The sequence below is a fragment of the Cannabis sativa genome, unplaced genomic scaffold (assembly GCF_029168945.1).
Source record: "Cannabis sativa cultivar Pink pepper isolate KNU-18-1 unplaced genomic scaffold, ASM2916894v1 Contig1, whole genome shotgun sequence".
In the NCBI taxonomy this organism is placed as follows: Eukaryota; Viridiplantae; Streptophyta; class Magnoliopsida; order Rosales; family Cannabaceae; genus Cannabis; species Cannabis sativa.
This window is the reverse complement of record NW_026870037.1, coordinates 2,948,819-2,963,236: the sequence shown is the minus strand read 5'-3', so window position 1 is coordinate 2,963,236 and position 14,418 is coordinate 2,948,819. Positions and strand designations below refer to the sequence as shown.

The window sequence follows — 14,418 nt, the reverse complement described above, 5'->3', positions numbered from 1 at the left end:
AATTTTTAAATAATAATATTAAGTGTGCCAATATAAACTTTCCACAAGAATATACACATAAGTGTTTCATGTTGGCCGTTAATTTTGAAAAATAGAATACACCTTAAATTTGTTAATATTTTAGTAGTTTGGAAGATTTTACTAACTATATTAATTGCAAATAAATTGATAGTTGAGAGAATTTAAAAAAAAAAAAAAAACTCTAATTCACAATATGTCACACTAGTATTACCTAATTTACCTTCACTTCAATATGGAATCCAAAAAGAAGAGAGAATAAATGGAAATGGAATTTTGTTCTTTTACTTTTTTTTGGATGGAAAACGACAACAAATAATATCAACTTCTAGTCGATCCACCTGATCATACCACCACATTCTCCTTTTAAAACTTCTCTTTTCTCGCCAAAGTCTCCTTTTAAAGGTGTTTTTTTGCATCGAAGTTTGAACTTCATCATTGCTTCGAAGTCCGCCATAGCCAAACGCCTCTCTCAGCCACACTTTGTCTCGTTTCTTTCCTAAATAATATCAAACAAGGTCCTTCCTTATGACGTCATGCAGTCGGTGCTTGGCTTCCAGCGGTGTTACCTCGGATGGTCTGATCCGTATCCGGCTTCCTCCGAGAGCCACACTGGCAGCGGCAAAGATCTCGATTCTTCCTCGAAATTTAGGCGACCTGCGGCCGGGGAACGTTCTCCGGTCGAGGCATTTACGCGGGCTTATGCCTCCGGTGGAGGTGGTTGCCGCCGGAGCAGGGTGGGAGAGGTCTTCGGACGGGGGTGAGGAGGAGAAGGAGAAGGTTGGCGTGTGCTCGTACACGATTGGGGATCAGAGAGTGTCGGATGTGGAAACAACTGGCGGCGAGTTTGATCGGAGGAAGGGGTTGGAAATCGTGGCAGCGGCGGCTGTTACGGTGCTGCTTGGAGTTGGAAATCGAGTGTTGTATAAGCTCGCGTTGGTTCCTCTGAAACAGTACCCTTTTTTTCTCGCCCAGCTCGCTACTTTCGGGTACTTCAACGTAAATGTAATACTGTAAATTTGTAAATTATTCATGTTTCTCAAAAATAAATATGAATATATATATATATGTTTTTTCGACTGAAAATACCACCTTTGCATAGTAATATTGCGCATATTTATCATTTAATGGAGTCTCATATTAATCTATATATGCATGTTGTTCTTCTCTTTCTCTCTTATTTCAAACACTATAAATAAATTATGGGAATTAGTTTTGGTCTTGATTTAAGGATGTTAAACTTATTTGCTCTGTTTTCCCCCTTGCAATTTGCTTTACAGATACGTAATTGTATACTTCTCTATCTTGTATATACGGTATCATGCTGGCATTGTTACTGATGAGATGCTTTCCATGCCGAAGGCTCCATTTCTTGCAGTAGGCCTGTTAGAAGCTCTTGGTGCTGCTACTGGAATGGCAGCTGGAGGTAACCATCTTATATTCTTTCTTGTCCTTCATTTTGCTTCATAATTACCAGTTGAGGTTCTGGCCAATACTTGTGTTTTGCTGAATCTTGTTCCTCTTAGTTGATAGCTCTGTGATACTATTCAATATGCATGAAGATCTTATTTTGTTTTTATTCCAAACTTTAGTTTGAGTTTTAGTAAATCCATTACTCATGTGTTTAAATGTATGAAAAATGTTCTGTTTACTGTTAGCTCATGCTGGTGTTCTGGCTAAACAGATAATCAAGTTCTATTATATGAGTCAAAACTAATTGTTTATTTATCGTATTTTATGTGTCCTTGATCAGCTATTCTATCTGGAGCATCAATTCCAATTTTGTCCCAGGTAAGCAGACTTCACTTTTTTCTTGTTCTTCATTTGTCTTACAATAACTTTGGTTGTAGATGTAAATTCTTATTCTGCTAGTGTTCTGTTCTCTCATGTCCTCTGATTGACACATCTGTGAATTACATTAGCTACCCAGCCTGCCATGACCTCTTGAGGCTAGCTGGAAGTGGTTGGTGAGTGGGTTAAAGGGTTTGGGGTTCAGGTTTGTTTCCTATTTTTATTTTTAAACAAGGTCTGATTACCACTCTAATGTTGAACTTTGGAGAACTAATCCAATATGATCATCCTGTTCATAATCTAAACTGTCAGTTCAATGAAACCATAGATGTGAAAGTATTGGCGTATGCCTGTTCGATTATGTAGAATGAATAGCTGCAAAGAACATTTAAGGTAGATTTGTAAATAACAAAGTACATCAGCATTGTGCTTAGAAGTTGTTCTGGTGAGATTCTGTTAGAGTACTAAAACAGGATTGAGAAAATGGGAGGAGCAGAATGGACATGCTGTTAAAAATGTTGATAGAACATTAGTTTTTTTGGACCAATAGAAATTATAGAATATGGATACTATCATTATAGGCTGTAGCCTTGAGATTATTTTTCATCTCATATTTTTTTATGTATGAAGTGGAAGTTGGATAAATATAATTTGACTGAGACCTATGTTAATTTTGCAGACTTTTCTTGTTTGGCAAATTCTCCTGTCAGTTGTTTTCCTTGGGAGGAAATATAGAGTAAATCAGCTTTTAGGGTGCTTTCTTGTAACTATTGGTGTAATCATAACAGTAGCAAGGTAAACATTGTTCACATCCTTTTGATTTTGAATTTGATATAGGATGGTAAATATGATTGTCTGTAGATTATGGAGTTTTGATGGGGATTTGTTTGAAGAAGGGTCAAAACTGTCAGGGAAATATTTGTAAATAACAATTTTCTTCAAGATTTACTTATTCTTTGGCGATATTATTCGCGTTGAACCAACATGCAGTGTAGTTTATATTTGTAGTGTAGTTTGTAGTAGTTTTAGTCAATAATAATAATGGAAAGTAACTTATCGGATCTTAAATTGGAGAGCACATTTATCCATAAACAATAGAGTATTCAACGATGTGAAAGAGAATGTACAGGCAATATTTAGGAGAGTCAAGTATTGGGTGGTTATGTGGATTTTCATTATAACGAGTTTAATGCTTTTTGCTTTTCAATGCTCTACTTAGTGAGTGGAAATTCCACATGTAATATGTGATAGTCTTTTTGTTTAGAACTAGACTCCAATTTGTTTTACTAGGTTGCAATTTGGATGATACCTTAACATTTCTTATTAAATCACAACCTGTGTTTCTTATGAAAATGCAAAAGGACAAAGCTTTCTTGTGCATCACAGTTTTGATAGTTCAGTTGATCTATCAATTAACATGATTTTTTTGCAAATTTGGTTTTCTTACTAGTTTTATTTCAATCAATTAAACAGAAAGTTGTAGTCGATCAAGCTGAACCAAAAACCATATTACAGTTCCTCTGAACTTTTATTATGTCTCAGCACTGTGCATAATTGGTGTGCTTAGCTCTGAATTATTTTTGCAGTGGGTCTAGTGCTGGACATTCATTGAAAGAAGCGGGTATTTTTTGGAGTCTTTTGATGATAGTTTCGTTTTTGTTCCAAGCAGCTGATACAGTGTTAAAGGTTAGAATTTCTGAATGCTTAATCATTTTTTTCCTGTTAAGAACATTGTATGCCTATGTGACAACATCCTTTTGAAAATTTGCAGGAAGTAATTTTTCTTGATGCTGCTCAACGACTAAAGGTGCCATTTGTGATTATTTTTATGTGTATATGTCAAGCAGAAGCAGATATTGTTTTGACAGTTTATTAAAAAAACCAATAAACAAATCTTTCTTTCACATATTGAAACTAAGTTTTCTCTTTGGTGCAGGGGAAAACAGTTGATTTATTTGTTGTAAATTCTTTTGGATCTGCTTTCCAAGTAGGTATCAAGTAATCATAATTAATTTTGATAATTTTGTTTGTTGGAAGAAATTACTCTTCCAAATTATATTTCTATACTTAGTATTAGAAACTAATGGGTCTGTGTCCATGTCAATTGCAGGCACTCTTTATATGTATACTCTTACCCTTTTTATCAAAACTATGGGGCATACCATTTGCCCAGCTACCAAACTATCTAAAAGATGGTGCAGCTTGCTTCTTAAACATTGGTGGATTATCCAAAGGTAACCTTTGTTTTATTATGATATTCTTTTTCTGATCTTCTCTTACGAATGATTATTGAAAAATTCCATTATTTAAATAATAAAAAGAACAGAAAAAGGGGAGAATAAACAGATATGGCTGGTAACTGGGTCTATGATTTCTTCATTAGTTAAAGTGCTTGACTATTCCATTCAAGTTTAATCTATGTTTACAGGAATAGATAGATAGATATCTCTGGGTTAATATTTAGTAACTTAGGAAACCGTTGACTATGGCATGTAGCTGACAAATTTTAATTTACATTAGCAGCTCTATTATCGTTCAGTAGTTTACATAGCATTAGCATGAAATAATCAGGCAAGAAACTGGAAAGAAAAGTTAAACTGTAAAAAAGGTTTCTTGAATTCGTTTAATGACATTATATTTGAACTGGAAGAATTGAAGTGGTTACATTGATTAACTAACTACAGGCTGTGATGGAGCTCCGCTGCTACCTTTGCTTTTTGTTATTGTTAACATGGGTTTCAACATTTCTCTGCTGCATCTGCTTAAGATCTCGTCTGCGGTGGTTTCTTGTCTCGCCTCAACATTCTCAGGTACTTCATTTAATCAACTTATGAAATCAGTGCCAATTTTAAGTATATCCACATAATTCAATATATTTTGTACATGAATATGGGAGGGTCAAAAGTTCAAAACTACTGGTTTGGTTGGAGAACGCATAAAAGAGAAGCCTCAATTATATATGGGCATTGAGAGAGAATTACATGTAGAAAGGGAAAAAGAAACACAAGTTTAAAAAGTGAAAAGGATGAAACGGTATGAGAATCCTTTGCTCACCACACAAGTTCAGTCTGGGTTTGAAAATGTTATATGAGCTATATAGGATGCTCAAACTGTTTTAATGTTCTCTCTCTTACAACTTACACAACCCACATCACACTAACCTGAGTTTGGCCCAAAAAGGTGAGATTTGATCCTAAGTTCTTAGGTTTAACACCACAATGACTACCAACTCACACATTTGGCTCAAAATGGATTTGAGAATGGGATGTATGAATCTGAGGAAGGGCTTGAACTTCTAAAAGAGTCTAAAATCATTAGATATTATTGTGATTAGCTTAATAAGATGCTACAGATGAGCAATAAATAGTTATGATACTGCGGAAATTTTTCTGTACTATTGAGTTGATCGACTCAGTTTGAGCATTTGTCACAAAGTTTTGTTCCATTGTTTGATAAAATGTTGTAGAACTGCTTGATTATTTTAGTTTCTTTCGTGGGCTTTATTTTCTTTTAATAAAAGCTTTAGTTCTTGTGGGAATTTTTTTTTATACTAATCAATGTGTTCATACATGGCAGTACCAATTTCTGTGTATCTCTTTACACTGCCACTTCCATATCTTGGAGTGGCATCATCCCTGCCAAAAGGCTTTGTGGCTGGAGCCATTGTTCTTGTTATGGGTTTGCTCATCTATTCTTGGACACCTTCAGTGAGTTCCTCTAATGCCTCCACAGCTCCTACTAACCACTAAAATCTTATCACTGTCATTGACTCATTGGCACCCCTTAGCTCCAACTCCAACACCTACAATGGCTAAATCAAAGCCTTGTTTTTTTGGTAGTGAAAAATAATATTTTGTTGTAATCGTATTTCAATTGTTCCATAATGTAAAATGCCTAATAATGTGCATTCATGATCTTAAAACAATTAAAGATCGCACATCACATCACATCAATTAAGTTTGTGTGGAATGTGGATTCTCAGTTAAAAAGGAACACGAATAGAATTGAGTTAGGATCTTCGTAGTTTTTGTAGTAATTTTGACCAGTTTTAATTATGAATTAATAAATTGGATGACAAATTACTGTTATTGATTATATCAATCGATTACTAGAAAGAACTCTGTAAGTATAATTTTATATTGTCTAATAGTGCATTCCATATTTATAGTGGAGTAATAATAGAATTAATACCAGATTATTTTATTAATGAGATCAATAGTAATTTCGAGTTTATTGGAGCTTGAAAATATAAGCTTTTAGTTCTAAATTGCCTCTATATGACACTATGCAATGAGGATTGATTATTTGGAGAAAGAATTACTTTTGTAAGAATATTATTTTTGAGGGCAAAATAGTATTTTTATATAAATTATTATTTTAAATTTTATTGTTTAATTGAGAATTAAATAAATAAAGAATTTAATTATTTAGTTTTATTTGTTAAAATTATATATTAGTTAAATATAATATTATTTAGATGAATAATATTATGAGAGAAGATATTATTTTAGTGAAAAATAATATTTATTTAATTCACATACAAATAAGATAATCATTAGTTTAATTAATTATTATTTATTGGATAATAAATAATAAATTTAAAATTGAGAAATTAATTTTGAAATATTATAATAATGTCACACGCCTATGAGCTAAAAGAATTCGTATTGATTATTTATCATTTAAATAATTTAAGATAAAAAATTATTTAATTAAATATTTTATTGGATAAGATATGTTTTTTTGAGTGTTATAAGATAAGATATTAATTATTAAATGATCAAATAAATAAAGACATGTTTTTTTGAGTGAATAAAATACATATTCGCTTCTTCTTTCTCTCTTTCTTGCCATCACACTCTTTCATGAGTTAAGCACACACCGTAATACAAAATAATCGAAAGATATTCTTTCTCGGATTCACTAATCAGAGAAGTAGCTACATGTAAGCAACTCAGAAGTAGTTATTAATGTCCTTAGGCGTTTTTCTTCTAAATGAGACATTGATAACTACATTATTAATTATGAGTGTGTTTAGTAAGATTTTTTAATCAGTTTTTTTATTTTCTTAAAAATTTTAATTACAAAAGTAAAAATATTTTTCAAAAACTTATTTTATAAAATTGTTTTCACTTTTCAATTTTTTATTTGAGAAATTTTTTGAAAACAACTAAAAAAGTCACTTTTAAAATTTTAGACTCTGACCTAGTGCCGTAAGTGTCGTGCACCCATATTTATTTGTGCTTTTTTAAAAAACGGGTCATGTCGTGTCGTGCCACAGAAAAATATGAATTGTGTCTTGTCGTTTGAATATTTTTAAAAGGTAGGCCCGATACAACTCATAGGCCTGGTATTTTCGTGTTGTGTTCAGATTTGTGTCATGCTTTGCTCATGCCAGCCCGTAATTCTTAAACAGGTCAGCTCGTTTTCATATCCGGGCTTAAATTTGTGCTTTACTTTTTCATATATTTTTTTGTTACAATTACGAAATTATATGTATATTTTAAAGTTTTAATTATATTCATATAACTTTTGATATAAAATAAAATATTAACATCATTAAATTTTAAATATTTACTTATAAATACTTAAATTTTTATCCCACCCTATAAATAAATTAATATATAATTTTAATTTTTCATGTTTTAATTATAGAATTATAATATTCATTATTATATTTAAATTTTATTATTATTTTAACTTATTTATAATTAATAAATTCATATATTATTATTATTATTATTATTAATAAACTATAAAGTTTTTTAATATGTTGTGTCTTGTTTTTTGGGCTTGTCGCGTGTTGTACTTTTCGGGCTACTTTATTCGTACTTACATGTCATGCTTTTCGTGTTTTTTGTGCTTCTCGTGCTATGTCGTGCTTAAGGACATATTTTTCATGTCGTACCGTGTCAATTTGTTGCATCGTGTCGTGCCCAAGCCTATATTTTTGTGCTTAATCGTACTTGTGCCAATTTCGTGCCGTGTTAAAAATTCCAGATTGTATTTACAACACTAGTCTGACCCCAATTTAGCCCTTGAGACCCAGACCCCACACCCCAAATCTCGCACTCGGACCCAAATCCATACCCGAGCGTGGACTTTGACTCGGACCCGAATCTGGACCCAAATCCCGGCCCTAGACCCAACTTAAATAAAATCAAATGAAATTTACAGAACAAATTTTTATTTTCTATTTTTAAAATTGAAAAACTAAAGTGGTTATAGAACATATTTTTGTGAAATTTTAAAAATAAACATTTACTTTCATGTGATTAAAAAATGGGACTTTTTTCATTTTTACACTTCAAAACAGCTTTTTTTTTTTTTTTTTTTTTTTTGCATTTTGCATTTTTACGAAATTCTGTATAGAAACTCCTATTGCAACTAGCGCTGCAACCTAAATTGCAACAAAAAATCGTATAGAAACCCCTATTGCAACTAGCGCTGCAATGCAACCGCTTTAGAAACCCAAACTGTAAAATTGAAAAAAAGTTAAAAAAATAGGATATGGGGTAATTTCTCTTAAAAAATTTAAAAATAAAAGTGTTACCAAACATTATCTTATCTATGTTTTTTTTTTTTTTTTGAATCTTATCTATGTTAATAAGTAACAAAAGATAAATTTACAAAATTTTATAATATCATTTTGAAAAAATTAGGCTATTTTTCATAAAATATTTATACTTTCAGATTCAATTTTCTTTTACTATTCTATAAAAATACAAAAAAAAAAAAAAAAAAAAACATCAAAACAACAACAAAATAATATACAAATAACAATAAATCAATATCAATTTACATTTTCTCTAAAGGTGTGTTTAAGAATCGTATATTTTAAAATACGTTGTGTATTTGAATATGAGGTGCGTAATTACATACGAATTTCTAATAACTGTTTGGCAAAATAGTAGAATAATTACGAGAAAATAATATTTTTTTAAGAAATTAATGTTTAATATAGAAAGTTTTTAGTAATTACACATTGTAATTACATTACCCTTCAATTACTTCTAATTACATAGTTACATAACAGAATTATACGATCGACGAATATATCAAATTGTGTAATTAGTTCCAATTATACACAAATTCAATTACATTTTAGCTTTCCAAAAGCACTCTAAATCCTAGAAATATTTGTGAAAATTATCCTATTATCGGTTTCTGTAACATTTGTGTGTGTGTTAGGTAATATCCTACTTCTGTTTCTTCTCCCTCGCTTTCCCAACTTCAAAAATCAGGGACTCAATAATGTCTATGTTAAGGGTTTCTCATCTTCCGCCATTCTCGACTCCAGCTCTCTTCGCACCCAGACTCTATCGCCTTCCAATTTTCACTTCCTTTTCACCGTCAAAACTTCGCCAAATCTCTTCATTTCCATCTATATTCCCCAGAACCCTTAAACCCTCTTCATCTTCATCCCAATCTTCTTTCATCTTCAACCGCGTCTTGGCTATGGCGGCACGTTCATGTTTCAGAGCCGCAGCAGGTGGGTCGGTCATTTATATTATTTATTTATTTATTTTATTACAGGTCTCTTGTTTTTCCTCACTACTGATTGTTCTTCATCTGTAATTATGTGTAATCGATATGATATTGAATAGTACAGAGGATTATGTATACATCTTTCTCTATTTTTTCACTGATCGACGTGGACTTTGTTTACAACCATTCTCTTCATCTTTAATCTCTCTGAAAACATTCAAACCAAAAATCAAAGTGTTGATAAATACTTAGAAGCTATAAAAACATTCACTTGTTGCTATTATTACCTTACACCAAGCAACAAGTGAATGTTGCTCATAAGGTTAATCATATTTTGAAAGCTAATTCCATACAAATCTACAAGCTTCTAGAGGTTGGGAATAAGCATATTTCTAACAGTATTTGTTTGACTAATGAGTAAATGATAAAATTTGCTTGTAAAGAAAATAAATTTACTTAGTGGTTTTTGTGCTCACTAAACTATCGCTTGTGAATTGGAAAATCTAAAATTTAATTTTTTTTCAGCTTCGTTTAGTGCTGAAAGTGGCTCGAGTAGTGAAAGGGAAATACTGGTGCAGCATTTACTTGTTAAAGAAAATGATCTCAATCTTCTTTTGGATCTTCAGCAGAGAGTTGTACGAGGTTAGTTTACTGAGAGTTAAAATTAAAAATATAAGCAGATCAAAATCAAATATTGTCGGTTAAATAGCGGCATAAGTATCCAAAGTTTTATGTTTGTAAGCAAAGATAAGTACCCAATATTTGTAAAATTGTAATTTTTCTCTAATTTTATCAGTACAGACTCTGTTATTGTTTTAAACGAGACACATATAAAGCCTAAATTCTTGATCATTGGGTCTAGATAGAAATATGCAGTATCAGTTACTTCTATATGTTCTTTTACTAAATTTAAAACAGAGTCTGTACTGACGAAACTGGAAGAAAATTACAGTTTTACAAACATTGGGTACTTATGCCGCCAAAAATAAACATTGGGTTTATGCCGCTTACAAACATAAAACTTTGAGTACTTATGCCGCTATTTACCCAATATTGTGCAGTAGAGATTGAATGGATGTCAAGTCCATAGGCCTGAAAACATCAAATTTTTGTTTGGTTCATGAGGCTTTAATTTCTAGAATATATTATTTTGTGGGTATGCTATTATAATGCTATATGTTACTTGTAGGTGAGGACCTAAGTGATCTTGCTGTCGAATTCTCATTATGTCCATCAAAGAAAGAAGGGGGAATGCTTGGGTGGGTTAGAAAGGGTCAAATGGTATGCTCATTAAAATGGTCTTTGCATGTGAAATTTACATGAAACATAAGTGACATTCTCATGTAAACTATGTATACTACATAGCTTTCTTTCCTACTTTAGAAGGTTATATGATAGACTGCTAAAGGATAACAATAGTCTGAACTCTGAATGTGATTTGCCTTTGTTTATTAGGTTGATATTTGATACTTTTGAAGAGTATAAAATTTCTTCTTTCCACTGCAATACTGAAATTTAAACCTATTTTTTTATTGTCTTCTCGATACCAATTCATGAACACATTTAGTAGGAAGTTGTTACTTTCGAAGGGAATTGCTTTGTAGTAGGAAAAAGTTCAACAAAGTGATTGTGACAGAAGATGGCACATTGTGACCTCCAAATTTATTTTGTATATTAAAATCTGGAGGGAGAATTTTATCTTGTCCAAACAATATCGAGCCCTTAAAGCTTTATTATATATTTAATTATTTATTTTTTTTAAAAAAAGATTGTGTGTGAATGTTTATTGAAATGCACACGCTTGGACAAACACACCCACTATTTAATATCTGTTTTTCTGTTTGATTTTGTTTATTGAAATGGGTAGCTTTTCTTTATTTTTAAAATGTAAGAAATCTCAAGGGTTTTTGGTGAGTAAGAAAGGGTACTTATGAGTCAAGATAAGCTTGCTATAAGGGAAACTTGGGCAAGGTTTTGTGGTAATAGAAATTTATAGGGAAAACTCAAAAATATTATTTCATTAATTTGAGAATAAACCTTTTGTTTTTGCAAGGCTACTGAATCAAATTATAATTGGTCTTTTGGCTGATACTTGGTAAAGCTCAGTCCTTGCGTGTTTTTCCCTTTCATTAATTATATTCTCATAAGTCCTGGTTTCTACAAACACTAGGAAATGATGATGTATTGCCATTAGATGTCGCTGTCAATAGTTATATTTAAGATAGTTAAATGGGATTTGTTGAGCACAGAACACTGACAGTGAAATATCTCAGGTACCTGAATTTGAGGAGGCTGCTTTTAATGCTCCATTGAACAAGGTTGTTAGGTGTAAGACACAGTTTGGATGGCATTTGTTGCAAGTCCTTTCAGAGAGGTATGCCTCTGAAAGCCTATGCCTAACTGGATATCCTACTTGAATACAATTTCTCACAGTTTCTTCAGTACTTATTCTTTTGTCAAAATGTTAATGAAGGGAAGAATCAATACTTCAAGAAATTCCTCCTGAAGAGCTCCACCTCAAAATGCAAGATCCTAGTTTCCTTGAAGATGCACAATTGATTGATGTTCGTGAACCTGAAGAAGTGTATGCTCTTACCTTTCGTTTAAGGATTTTTGATGGCTGGGAATTTTTTCATAGTAATTTAATTTAAAATAAATTTCTGTGGTTTATCAGTCACATATTTCAGGGTTTTTCTTTGTTGTTTTGAAATTTGTCATTTGCTTTACTGCTTCGGTCACTTCTATATGGCAGGGCTCAGGCATCTTTGCCAGGTTTTCAGGTTCTTCCCCTTCAACAATTTGGAAGCTGGGGACCTGAGATAACTGCTAAATTTGATCCTCAAAAGGATACCTATGTTCTGGTAAGTTGATGTAATAGAAGTCTTGGTTGCAACTTCTTGCCTTTAAAATGTTCAAAAAGATTTTTTTTTTTTTGAATTGGTTTGGCGCTATTTATTTTGTATTCAACTTAGTGCTGGATTGATTGACGTGTACCATGCTTTGTCAAATTAATATTATATTCAATTTGTTGCGAGATTTATTGATGTGTCCCATGCGAAGAATGACATTCCAATAGAATGGCTTTTCCACCATTTCGGTAGAATGGCTACTCCACTCAAAAACAAATGGAATGAACATTCTAATGCACAATTTTTTTTACTCATTAAATTTTATTCCATTCCTATGCTGATTCCTATATTTCCTAACCAAACATACCCTACCCTAGATGTTGAGCAAAATGCTTTAAGCAATTTTCTTACTAAAAAGTGAGGAGCTGGTGGCAAATCCATGGTAAATAGATTAATTCCTTTTCACTCTATAATTGTTTTCATTTTTATTCACAATCTTTGTAATAAGCTTCTGCTTGGATACGTATTAAAAATGCCAGTATTTTTTTCTTCTAAAAGATTAATCTTGTGAATGTTAACTAGATAACATCTTGCTTCCACTGATTATGTAGCAAGAACTTTGATTTAGTGGTGGCAAAAATGTCTTAAAAAGGTTTTGGGATAATAACTAAGGTTGCGTTTGGTTGGAGGTAATGGAATGAAAAGGAATGGAAATGAATCAATTTTCATTCTTTTTTTTTGTTTGGTTGCATTTTAAAGTAGTAAAATGTCATTCCATTTGGAATGACTTTTCCACCATTTTGGTGAAATGGCTATTTCTTTTTGAAATAGAAGAAAAGACCATTTCAATGCACAATCAGAAAAGTTTTTTATGCATTTTACATTTTATTCGATTCTATTTCTATTTCTATTCCTCTTCTCCTTTTTATTCCTATTTTTCAATTGGATGCCTGCTGACAGCCGGAAATATCATGTTAGATACTAATCAAAATGTGATTTTCTTATGCGAAAAATTATTGAGTACCAAGAGAAATAAAAATGTGATAAAGGAAAAAGATGTAGTAAGGTAAGAAGATAAATATATCTAATATGCTTTCTGAAGATGGATAAGTCTCTGTTTTCTATTCAGTTTCCATCTGTATTTTAGTTACTTATCATAAATTATATTTGGATATTAAGAAGAGAAGCTATGAATTCTAGCTATATATGTACTTTCCCAACATTTTCTGATACCATTACCATATTTATACTGGTTAAAATATTACCTGCATATTTTGTGACATGGTTTTTAAAGAGCACTTATTTATTTGCTGTTACTGGAGATTTTCTGTTAAAAATGTAATCACACCAAGGACGTCTAGAACCAGTGTATATTTGCTATTAATTTTGTTTTTTTTTTCCTTTTCTATAGCCTTTTCAACATTACCGAAACCATTCAGAACTAGTTAATTTGCTATATTGATTGGGTGCCAAACTTTGTATTTTGTACATGTTCCTATGCAATCTATGGACTATTGGTTAGTTTCATTCATAAGATAAATATTGTAATCTAGTTTTGCTCCCTTCTCTTTAAAGCAAGGGTAATTGAGAATCTTGTTTGAAAATGCAGTGTCATCATGGAATGCGGTCATTACAGGTTTCCAAGTGGCTGCAGACACAGGTAGAATCCTTATGAATTTCGAGTGCTATCTTACTAGTTCAGTTGTTATTTACAAGCTAAAATTTCTTAATTGGGATCCTAAACTAAACTTATATTTAATTAGACTTAATCGAAGATTTTGTCCTCTAATCTATTGCTCAATACACAGGGTTTTAGGAGATTATTCAATGTGTCAGGAGGAATTCATGCATATGCTCTGAAAGCCGATCAAACAATTCCTACCTATTGATTTGTTTGGTAAGCAATATGATTTCATAAGTAGAGTTTGCTTCTATGTCCACCCTAAAAACTTTTCTTTCATCATTTCTCTGTTCTTTGTATGTATTATAAGTAGAATTTGAATTTTATTTTGTACTGAGATAAGTCACAGTTATGCAGGCACTTAACAAACATTGAGCGATGACAATCTAGAAATAATTAAGGTTAGCAGGCAGTGCTTGATGATTCTGTTTAACATTAGTTTAGTTTATTCATATGTGGATGATACTTGAGCTTTCACCACTTTTTTCACATGTAAGTGTGTTTTAGAATAACTTATATTGAATTGGAATATATATATTACAAGTATTCAGTAATGTTTGGTGTTGGAATATAGTACTTTCCCTCATAAAA

General features: G+C 31.7%; 2 protein-coding genes across 5 annotated transcripts; both read left to right on the top strand.

The window, feature by feature from the left end:
* The first annotated feature begins 283 nt into the window (after positions 1–283).
* Positions 284–5,924, top strand: LOC133032966 (protein CLT1, chloroplastic-like). 3 transcript variants are annotated; one of them, XM_061107455.1, is made up of 10 exons: positions 284–1,007; positions 1,299–1,444; positions 1,772–1,809; positions 2,489–2,604; positions 3,396–3,495; positions 3,581–3,616; positions 3,746–3,796; positions 3,920–4,043; positions 4,494–4,619; positions 5,386–5,924. In XM_061107455.1, exons 1-10 carry the CDS (start codon positions 547–549, stop codon positions 5,556–5,558), a joined length of 1,371 nt encoding a protein of 456 aa, XP_060963438.1. In that variant the 5' UTR covers positions 284–546; the 3' UTR covers positions 5,559–5,924. The 3 variants fall into 3 exon arrangements, 2 of the variants coding, with proteins under 2 accessions (XP_060963438.1, XP_060963439.1); XR_009685487.1 differs by having other exon boundaries at positions 311–1,007; positions 3,746–3,800; positions 5,386–5,409; XM_061107456.1 differs by having other exon boundaries at positions 321–1,023; positions 1,381–1,444.
* A 2,998-nt stretch (positions 5,925–8,922) lies between these two features.
* On the top strand, positions 8,923–14,418 carry LOC133032965 (rhodanese-like/PpiC domain-containing protein 12, chloroplastic). 2 transcript variants are annotated; one of them, XM_061107453.1, is made up of 9 exons: positions 8,923–9,301; positions 9,823–9,939; positions 10,487–10,578; positions 11,571–11,671; positions 11,771–11,881; positions 12,050–12,158; positions 13,756–13,806; positions 13,955–14,043; positions 14,177–14,418. In XM_061107453.1, exons 1-8 carry the CDS (start codon positions 9,064–9,066, stop codon positions 14,033–14,035), a joined length of 900 nt encoding a protein of 299 aa, XP_060963436.1. In that variant the 5' UTR covers positions 8,923–9,063; the 3' UTR covers positions 14,036–14,043; positions 14,177–14,418. The 2 variants fall into 2 exon arrangements, with proteins under 2 accessions (XP_060963436.1, XP_060963437.1); XM_061107454.1 differs by having other exon boundaries at positions 8,965–9,301; positions 14,185–14,418.

Bases quoted from the DNA above. Each gene is read 5' to 3' on its own strand.
- LOC133032965 (XM_061107453.1), top strand. From the start codon at position 9,064: ATGTCTATGTTAAGGGTTTCTCATCTTCCGCCATTCTCGACTCCAGCT. The intron at 11,672-11,770 runs GTATGCCTCTGA...ATGTTAATGAAG, and splicing joins TTGCAAGTCCTTTCAGAGAG to GGAAGAATCAATACTTCAAG. The intron at 12,159-13,755 runs GTAAGTTGATGT...TTGAAAATGCAG, and splicing joins AAAAGGATACCTATGTTCTG to TGTCATCATGGAATGCGGTC.
- LOC133032966 (XM_061107455.1), top strand. From the start codon at position 547: ATGACGTCATGCAGTCGGTGCTTGGCTTCCAGCGGTGTTACCTCGGAT. The intron at 1,810-2,488 runs GTAAGCAGACTT...TTAATTTTGCAG, and splicing joins CAATTCCAATTTTGTCCCAG to ACTTTTCTTGTTTGGCAAAT. The intron at 3,496-3,580 runs GTTAGAATTTCT...GAAAATTTGCAG, and splicing joins CAGCTGATACAGTGTTAAAG to GAAGTAATTTTTCTTGATGC.